Source organism: Peromyscus eremicus, chromosome 1 (genome assembly GCF_949786415.1).
Source record: "Peromyscus eremicus chromosome 1, PerEre_H2_v1, whole genome shotgun sequence".
NCBI classification, from domain to species: domain Eukaryota; kingdom Metazoa; phylum Chordata; class Mammalia; order Rodentia; family Cricetidae; genus Peromyscus; species Peromyscus eremicus.
This window is the reverse complement of record NC_081416.1, coordinates 159,998,440-160,008,722: the sequence shown is the minus strand read 5'-3', so window position 1 is coordinate 160,008,722 and position 10,283 is coordinate 159,998,440. Positions and strand designations below refer to the sequence as shown.

The 10,283-nt window shown below is 38.7% G+C and overlaps 2 protein-coding genes across 3 annotated transcripts in view; one reads left to right on the top strand and one right to left on the bottom strand.

Annotated features, from left to right (window-relative positions):
- LOC131922570 (protein SAAL1-like) overlaps positions 1-10,283 on the bottom strand; it is a 101,769-nt gene that overhangs the window by 79,649 nt on the left and 11,837 nt on the right. The gene's annotated exons all lie outside the window — the stretch shown is intronic.
- On the top strand, positions 9,512-9,815 carry LOC131922719 (non-histone chromosomal protein HMG-17-like). Its single transcript, XM_059277564.1, has one exon. It carries the CDS (start codon positions 9,543-9,545, stop codon positions 9,813-9,815), a length of 273 nt encoding a protein of 90 aa, XP_059133547.1. The 5' UTR covers positions 9,512-9,542.

The window sequence follows — 10,283 nt, the reverse complement described above, 5'->3', positions numbered from 1 at the left end:
GATATAGAACATATACTGGACACTGGTTGGATAAGCAAGAACCTGTGACTAGATAGGTCAGGGATCTAGTATGAAACCAAATAACACCTTTCCAAATGAAACAAAACATAAGAAGAAAAACCACCTAATGATATTCCACATACTCAGAGTATGGCATACTCAAATATATCTACGGCATATCTATGACATACTCATAGTTAACTGCTCAGTCATCAAGAGGACTTTCTCCAGTGGATAATAGGTTAAGGTGCAGAGACCTACAGTCAGACACTATGCAGAGAGTGAAAGAATTTAGATTACTTAGCTTAGAACAGATGTCTCTATCAAATCCTTCCCCTCAGGCCTCAGGGGGGTGTTTTGAAAGAGGAGGCAGATAGAGTGTGGGACCCAGAATAGATGGAGAAAACCAAGAGTACAGGTTCTCTAAATCAAGAAGATTGACGTACAATTGAATTTCACAAGGACTGTGGCAGCATGCACAGGGCCTGCATGAGTCTACACCAAATTGGGTCCTAGACCTGAAAAGAAATTTGGACACATAACCCTATCCATAACCCAGAAGCTATTTCCAGTTGATAACTACTTGCAAGTGAAAATTTAGTTTTCTCCGAGTGTAGTTGGGGGCTTCCCTGTGTCCCACCTGGTCTGCAGCCACTCAGACCAAAATAAATACACAGAGACATATTAATTATCAACTCTATGACCATTAGCTCAGACTTATTACTGACAAGCTCTTACACTTAAATTAACCCATAATTCTTTTAGTTTTGTTTTGCCATGTGGCTTGGTACCTTTTCTCAGTTCTGCCTTCTCATCTTGCTTCCTCTGTGTCTGGCTGGTGACTCCTGACTCAACCCTTCCTTCTCCCAGAATTCTCCTCATCTGCTTGCCCCACCTATACTTTCTGCCTTGCTATTGACCAATCAGCATTTTATTAAACCAGTGTACAAAAGTAATATCCCACAGCATTTCCCCTTCTCTGTGTAATCAAAAAGAAACATTTTAATGTTAGCATAGTAAAATTACATATAATAGAACTGTTATCAAGCAAGAATTACAGTTACAATATCTAGTCTATTTGTATTTGGCAAAATTAAAGAAAATATTCTATCATTTATCCTATATTTGTGAGTCTAAAGTTTCATATCCAATTTATCTTTTATCATAGCCAAGGAAAATTATAACTATCTAGTCTTCAACTACATCAAAGAACTCAGAAAGATATAATATTACCTAACTAAATAGGAAGTACCATTTTAAGCAACTTCTAAAAATTCTGGAAATGACAGAGACAGCTGCTTGCCTGTATAGTCATTCAAAGATCCTCTGAAATGTTGGATATCTTTCTTCAGCCTATAGGCCTAGAGTTTCTTAGTTGCTTCTCTCTGTGTCCTGTAGAATATCTGGCAGTTTCTTCTGCAAAGCAGGAACCTGAGCCTAAATGAGGAATGGGGCAGTCATCAGAGCTATCTCTCTACATAACTTTTGAGAACATCAGTCCTAAGCATAAATATTCTATTCCCCACTGTGTTTAGTATTGACCCTTTATACCAAACAGCTCCACCCACTAAAACACAATGACAGGAAACTTCATCTCTTACAAATTTATTATTTGTGCACTGTATGTCCTCCACACCCACAGTAGACACAAAAGTGAAGAACCCCATGTCCTGACCCCAGAGCCCGCAGCACAGCCTCCTGAGGCAGTAAGGAGGATGCTCAGTATTTGTCAGGCAGTCCTGCAGGTCTGTAGTGATTGGGGTCCTTGCCACTGTGGCCCCATCTGTTCACTTCCTGGTCAGCCATAGTATCCTCATGTCCACAGCCCATGAGACTCTGAATGCCCTCTCTTGCATCACTACGAGAAGCAGACATGGAGGAGATCTATCACAAAGCTTCATTGCCACCCCCATTCACAGCTGATACCCCCAATTCTCTCATTTGCATGGAATGGCTTTAGGAGGAAACTAGGAAGGGCCAGGAAAGAGGCCCTGAAACAGTGACCCTGCCAAGCCCAGCAATGCTTAGTCACTGTATTCTCTCAATTTTTTCATTAAAAAGAAAAGAAAAATGTCACAGTTTTCTGAGGAAATGAACTAGCAGTGCTAATGCCAAAGATTTGAGGCAGACTGATTCGTCAGGAGATCAATGACAGCCATTCTGAATCTACAATCAATAGTTTTTCAGTTATTTCACATCAACTTCAAATTAATCTGAGTGATTAAATTACCACTTCTCTCAGTTCCTAATCCAAAGGAGGTTTGGTCTTCTCAATAGGGGGGCTAACAAGGAGAAGACAAGAGTTCTATGAACGACACACACACACACACACACACACACACACACACACTTATTTTTCAGCTGAAAAGTAAATTGTCAGTTCCCATAATTTTCTAGATGGTTGCTTTATTAAACATGGACATGAGAAAGTAAAACTTATGTAACAAATTCATTCTTAAAATAATTACAACTAAATATTAATCACACTGTGCCAAATATTTAGCTACAATTTTGTGCTTTTACTTGTTTAATTAACATAAAAATATATTTGCTAAATATTTTTCTCACTTTGCTAAATGAATTTAGTTTCACCATTTGATGCTAGAATATGTTCTTAAACATTACTACTGTGTCCAAAAACAGTCAAAAGAATGACCCATGGTGAACAATGCCTTGAGGAACTGGGAGAGAGTCTCCAGGAAAAGAGGCAGAGGGCCTTTTACCTCAGGTGCCTTTTGTTCACTGGATTGGTCATGGGTGTGATTCCATGTCTCCTGTGTTGAACATTTACATTCAATTTACAAGACATGTCTATTCTTGCTGGATGTCAGAGCATAGCTATAGAACCCAATCTGGTGAAAGGATGTGTGGAGTGCTGTCCTCAGTTTACCTGAATCTGGATATGGCCTTCTGCCTTGCTTTCCTGCTTTCCTAGATAAAATCTATAGTATATTCCAGGCAATTGTGTTTAAATTGATCTGACCTGAGAAAGTTCTGGGAAAGGTTAACTCTATTAATATTTAGTATGAGGTTATTGACATGTATTTACATTTATTTTCTGATCATGCTTTGCTGAACTCAAACAGCCGTCCTTGGATCATTGCTTTTTTTGTTACTTCTATGTATAAAGTATACTGAAACTGAAGCAAGGCTCTCTGTAGTGGTATTTATTCCGCCAATGACCTTTGGCTATAGGGCCCAAAGGAGGTGATGCTTTCTGCTGCTGTACATGACCTCTTAAAAGGAGAGGGAGAAGGGTCCCATTCCCCTTTTCCCTGCTCCTGCCTGAGAGGTGGATTCGCTCCTGGTCAGATCAGAGGATGACTTCAGCTGTCTACCGTGGTCTGTATTCATGATGTATTTTCTCAATTCACCTTAATAAATTTCCCTAATACTTCTTAAACAGACTCCCGTGGATTTATCACTTTAGTTGTCTACAGCATTAGACTGTAGTCTGCCCCATCCTTTCAGGTCCTCAGATCATGGGTCCAGAAGACAAGATCTGCACAGGTTGGTCAAAAAGTTGACACTGCTACATATATAACAGAATCTATAGAAAATGTTCACTATAAACACAGCCCTAAAAAGTAATTGAATTTGATCTTTTGTATTGAAGATTCAATTTCTCATAAGAAGGTAACTATTACAGTTCATGAAGTATATTAAGCATAGACTCCATCAAGTAGCATTTGCCGAAGCTGCACTGAGTAAGTACCTACTGCATGCAAGTAATGCTATAGCAGGAACCGTTGCACACAACTGCTAAAGACAGAGTCCCCCGGTCCTGAAGATCTCCCACACATAGGCTGCACCATGGGCATTCCCTCCATGAAAATGTCTGAATGAGGTGTTGGGGTCAAAATGCCTTTTTCTAAGGGAAGAGTTCACAACTTCCTTACACTGTCAGAAGATCAGTGACACTAAAGATCAGTCAACCCTCATCTGGAAGCAACAGGTGAAGATTATTTGTGGAGCAGGCCCTTTAAGCTGACCAGCATAGGAAAAAAAAAAGGCTGTGTAAAACCATCTGAAATAAATGATAAAAGCCATATTTCATGTGAGTGGAGCTTTGTTTTCTATTTTCTCTGAATGTATCCCAAAGTCCTTGTAAATGCTGTTATTCTAAAAGTTGGGCACAGACTCCTGTCTAACTTCCCCTTACTTGGAAATCCCAAACTCTCTACAGATAGTAACTAAACAGTGGGATTTCCTTGCTTTCAATGGTCAAGACACCATTAGTGCATGAAATGTTAACAGAAAATGTGGTTGATCTTCACATGTTTCAGTTCATTCATTGAGTCTCCCCTCTCTGCTATTTTCTTTGTACAAAGATTGACATGGGGGGAGGGGGTTGGTCCAGCCTCAACTGAATGTACCAAGCTTTGTTGACTCGCTATGGGAGGCCTTAAACTTTTGGAGAAGTAGATGGGGGGAGGGCTGAGAGGGGGGGACTGGTTGGTATATAAATGAAAAACAAATTTTAAATAAATAAATAAATAAATGAAAGACAATTGGTACTTTTTCTTCATTAAAGTGTAAACAATTGAGGCATTATAAGCCACATGGTCTCCTGGTGTGAGCTAGTGTGGGGAAGAGCTATCCTTTCACTGCACATTGGAAAGAACAGTTGGAAAATCTGTTTGAACCAGAGCATCTTAGATCCTCTTTCCAGTTTAAGCCAGTTCAGTTCCTCTCATGTTGGCCTCTTGCTTTTCTTAACTAAATGAACAAATATTTCAGGGTCAGTGTGACCTGAGGCTCAGCACAGAGATCTGTTAGTCTTATTTTATCAAAGGTGATTGTTCCCAATCCTGGGGGAGTCTCTTTAGAAGACTGAATTTGTGAAACCCTGTAGTGGGTAGCTGTTCCAGCTTTGACCTAAAAGTACCATCCCCAGCGAGGCTTCTGGCAACTGTCATGCCTACCTCTGACCTGCCCTTGAGGCAGGGCCGAGAAGGGAGTGCTTAAGACCTGAGATCTGGATATGCAGGCTCTCTTGGTTCCTTGTGATCCTAGATGCTGGATGGTAGACCAAGCAGAGTTCTCCAGAGAACACTGCTGGACTGCACTTCACCTCTCCCGGACCCTGTAATCAACCCCTTTACTGGCTGTAAATTACCCCAAAATAAACTTAGTTTTAACTATGTGGAGTTGCATTAATAAATCCCCCAATAAAGACCTGTGTTAATTTCTCTTCTTGAACTGCATGGTGCAATTTACAGCTGGTCAATGCCTCTGTACACTTTATTTAGCTGTTTACTGATTGTAATGGTAGCTGTAAGCCATACTTCATTTCTTCTTTTTTTCTTCAATATTTATCAAGCAGTACTTTAATAAATGAAGGTTATTTATTTTTAAGATAATGTCTCTCAATGTAGCCCTTGGCTGCTCAACAGATTTTCTACATAGATCAATCTGGCTTGGAACTCATGGAGATAGACCTGCCCCTGCCTCCTAAGCACTGGAATTAAAGGTGTGTGCCACACTATACAAGACATAAATGAAGGTTTTGTTTTTGTTTTTGTTTTTGTTTTTTAAGAAAGTTGACATGTAAGTACTATGCTGCATCCTCAGGCAAGGAAAATTATTCCTATTATGCCTTACACTAATTCATGACTGACATATTCAGTAACTAACAGTATTTTGCATGAAGTTCTCCAGGTTTTTATAGTAAACATGAAAGGCTGACATCATACACTGAAGAGCATCACTCTGCTTCTCTTCTGCCCATTTTCTTACCCAAACATGAGAACAACATGGTACCCAATTGTATGTTGATGCCTCTCTGGTGGGGGAAAAGCTGTACTGTCTAAGATGTCAAAGGCATAAGCAACACATACTACTCTTTGTAGTGTAGGAGAGAACCAAAAGTGGGCAAGGAAGAGGAACAAATAAGGACCAACTCTCTTCTCACCAGCATTCTGATAAGAAGGCCAAGTTGAGGCTCTCAGGGTTGGGACCTTTCCCATTAGAGTACTCTGAAGCTGAACACTTAATGACAGAGTCCCACTTCTTTCCCTGAATTTTCCTCAAGTTTAGGTTTTCCCATTGTAATGTTGATTGGAAATGGGAATTATTAAACATAGCTCTGCTTCATGCCTCTCTGTTAGAAAGTTTGTTCTTGTGTATGGTCTCCTCCTTACATAATGCATCTGGGAATTTCATGAAAGTTTGTGCAAAGCTAAGTCATTTCTCAGGAGACAGCTGAGATACCATCACTTGGTGAACTCTCTACTAATCATCTTCCTCTCATTTTCATCACCTCAGTGACAGATCTCACACAAGCTATATTCCCATGCATGTGACTCGGTTCTTGCCTCCAGTGTTCTGAGTTATTTTATTACACATTAATCTCTTTTTTCATTACATGCCTCGGTTGATGAGTAATCCAGGTTTATTTTAAAAATACTAATCCTGCATATGAGTTACTACTAGGACCCAAAGAATTCAAAAACTTGGGCACACAATGAGAAGAGAATAGTAATGGACAAAATAGGTAATTACTGTCAAAGAAAAAAATCAGTACTCCTGGCTGCATTTATTTCAGCTGTGTTACCAGGACATTGAAAATTCCCTTAAACTAATGCAAGGGATAAAGCACAAAGCAAAGTGTCCAAACGGGACTTGAGTTAGGACCAAGTGGCCCCTGTGTCAGAGTAGTATTGATTTCATGGCTATTGAAAATCTGTGTGGTGGTTCCTCCAAAACCTAAAGTTAGATCTACCATAAGACAGAGTGAGAGCTTACCTAGTGTGTGAATATATACATGAAGAACTCTAAGGCGGTGTGCCACAGAGACAACTGTATCTCTATGCTCATGGTCAAACCATCTGCAGCAGTTAAATTCAAGAGTCAGCTTTGATGTCAATCAACAGAAGAATAGATACCCAAAATGTGTTATACGCTTCTTAGCTATGAAAATACCATCATGAGAGGTCTCTGTAATTGAAGGTTTAACAACAACAATTTTCAAACATTGGATCAAAATGATTAAAAATTGCACATTTTGTCCAGATGAGCCAGCGTGAAGCACCCCCAGTACATAAGCATACAACCTCATCACATTTCTGCAGAATTGTAATTCCCACACACATTGAGTACTATTACCCCCATTAGAATGAGAGAAGGGTAGCCTGGTTCTCAACAAGGTCTATGAATGAAACTCCAATGAAGGCAGCTACAGTGTGGGGTTATGGAGAAGGAGGAGCTACATATTAAGTGCAATTTTACTTGTTTCTCTGCCTTCCTCCCTCTCACATGCCCTCCCTCTCCTTTACTCACCCTTTTCCCTTTTACACATATGCACAGATAGACAGATACAGATACACACAAACATATTTTGCTGATTTCATGTATCCATCTCAAACTAATAATGTTGAAGTTTTTTGTTTTGTTTTATTTTTAATAATGAATCGTTCTTCCAAGGATACTTTACACTGATGTGCATCTTCTTGGTACAATCGTGACCTAGACTTGGTAATACACACTTGTGCTTGGCTTCATCTTTCTCTATGGAATAATCAATCATTCAATATTATTGCAATTAAAATGTCATGTTTCACCCTTTCTCTAGAAATCATAGAAATATAGATGTTGATGCAATCTATTTTTCTTTTATATACTTTTTGTGGAATTAATAATGAACGTGGAGAATTTTCTCCATTCACCCCATCTGGCTGCATCTAGCATCAATTGTTAAGGAGCCTGAAAACTATTCATATCCATAAACTCTTTACTCAAGATGCTGTCATTAATTGGCTCCCTCAGCACTTCATAAAGCTTAGCCATTCCCAGCAGCTGTAAATGAAATTCCCAGTCCTGCTTCTTATAGACACAAGAAATTCATTTGTTTCCTGGTACAGACTCATGACTAAGTAGGTAGAATTATCTTTCTTCTACAGCCATCCTTCAAAATGTGTGTGTGTGTGCATGCGTGTGTGTGTGTGTGTGTGTGTGTGTGTGTGTGTGTGTGTGTGTTTTCCCCATCAAAAATATATTCCTCCCTTAGGTAAGGAAAGCTACATCATGACATCATGAAGCACTAAATTGAAGCTTGTTGTCCTTTACATTTTTGGTGAGAAAATCTCCATTCTTATTCCTTACTTTGCCTACTGGACCCAGCATTATCCAATGAATGTGGGGACTACAGTGCAATACTTAGATAGTAGGCAAAAAAAACCATGTAATATATTTAAGAAAACTAGGTGGCCACATTAATAAACATCTGCATCACATTTGCCAATGTGCCTCAGATCCAATAAAATGTACACATTTCAAACGTGTTTTCACTAAGTTTTAAAAATTGCATACAGCCAAGAACTGCTGTCTCAACAAAGATTGATAATTCTTAAAACACTTCAAACGGTTTCCTCACATACCTCTGCTGCATATTCCACAGGCTGCATCAGAAAGCTCTTATTTTGATTTTTATCTTCAGTTTCCCTAGTTCTAAAGCCTGGTAGAAACAAAACAAAAACAAAAACAATATACACACAGTGCACATGCCATGTCCACTTTATGTTGCCCAGAGCATTACTTAATTCAACATTATGCTTTTGTGATATAGTTATGAATTTATTAGACAATTACTGCATCACGTGGCCATTGTACACTAAGTTAAAACTTCCACAATGATTCCCAAACACGGTATCCACTTCACACTCTGAATTGATGTGGGATCCCAGTTACTCTATGGCTCTGGGATGTTTTTGAATTATGGTTTCCTTAAATTGTAACTTTTATTTGCATTCTCTTAATGGCTACTAATCTAATTATTTACTTTCATATATTCTTTTGTAAAATATCTGAGCAAGCCTCCTTGTCATCTTTAGTTTCTGATGAATATGTTTACCTGTTTTGATTCATTGACAAGTAAATTTTCTTTATGTACCCTAAACACAGATAATGTTTAAAATATGAAGGGTATAACCATTGTATATCAGTTTTAATTTTTTCTCACTGGCTGTTTTTGTATATAAATTTCTAGGGAAAGTCTGTGACACTCTTACAGGTTATTTTGATTTCTTACTACAAAGTCTTAAGCAAATCTCCTGTATTTATCTGGAAGTACTGAATTTTTACCTTGGGATGATTTTTTTTATATATGTAATTGAAAGTATCTTGTAAACACTACGTAGGAATTGAGTTTGATTTCTCCCCCAGGGTCATCTAGCTATCCCAACATTATTGGTTTAAAAGTACTTTTTTTCCTGCCTTTACAATAGCATTTTTAAAAACTTAAAGGAATAAAAATTTTCCTTGCCTAGATCAGTTTATTGAACTGCAAGATATGGAGTGTACCACCTGTAGACAATGCCTCTACGTACTTGGAGACCTTGGACAAAGCCAGCATTATCTACTTACAGTGTGGTACACTGTACAAAACTTAGGCCACACTGTATATTTGAAATTTATTGGAGGAACTAGTCAAGAGTAACTTAGTCTTGAGGAGTGTGAAGAAACAGAGAGAACGACCCCCGGACGGACCAAACCCGAGCACCACTGCATCCCCGCCTTCAGCACGGACGTCCCTGGCCGCCGCCATGCTCAAAAGAAAGGCTGAAGGGGATACTAAAGGAGATAAAGCCAAGGTGAAGGACGAGCCACAGAGAAGATCTGCAAGGTTGTCTGCTAAACCTGCTCCTCCAAAGCCAGAGCCCAAGCCTAACAAGGCCCCTGCAAAGAAGGAAGAGAAGGTCCGCAAGTACAAGAAGGGGAAAGTCGATGCTGGTAAGGATGAGAATAATCCTGCAGAAAATGGAGATGCCAAAACAGACCAGGCACAGAAAGCTGAAGGTGCTGGAGATGCCAAGTGAAATGTGTGCATTTCTGATAACTGTGTACTTCTGGTGACTGTACAGTTTGAAATACTATTTTTTATCAGATTTTATAAAAATGCAGAAGTGCCAAGTGAAATGTGTGCATTTTTGATAACTGTGTACTTCTGGTGACTGTACAGTTTGAAATACTATTTTTTATCAGATTTTATAAAAATGCAGAAGTGCCAAGTGAAATGTGTGCATTTTTGATAACTGTGTACTTCTGGTGACTGTACAGTTTGAAATACTATTTTTTATCAGATTTTATAAAAATGCAGAAGTGTTGCTTTACTGTAAACAGCTTTTCTGACCCTCCAAGAATTATTAAACATAAATATGAAAAAGATGAAGAAAAATAGAGGTAAAAAGGGAAAGAGGTAAGAAAACAAAGAAATGAAGTAATGGAGTGAAATATCAAACAAGATTTTTTCCCTGTCAAATGGTAATAAATTTCTATGATAATTA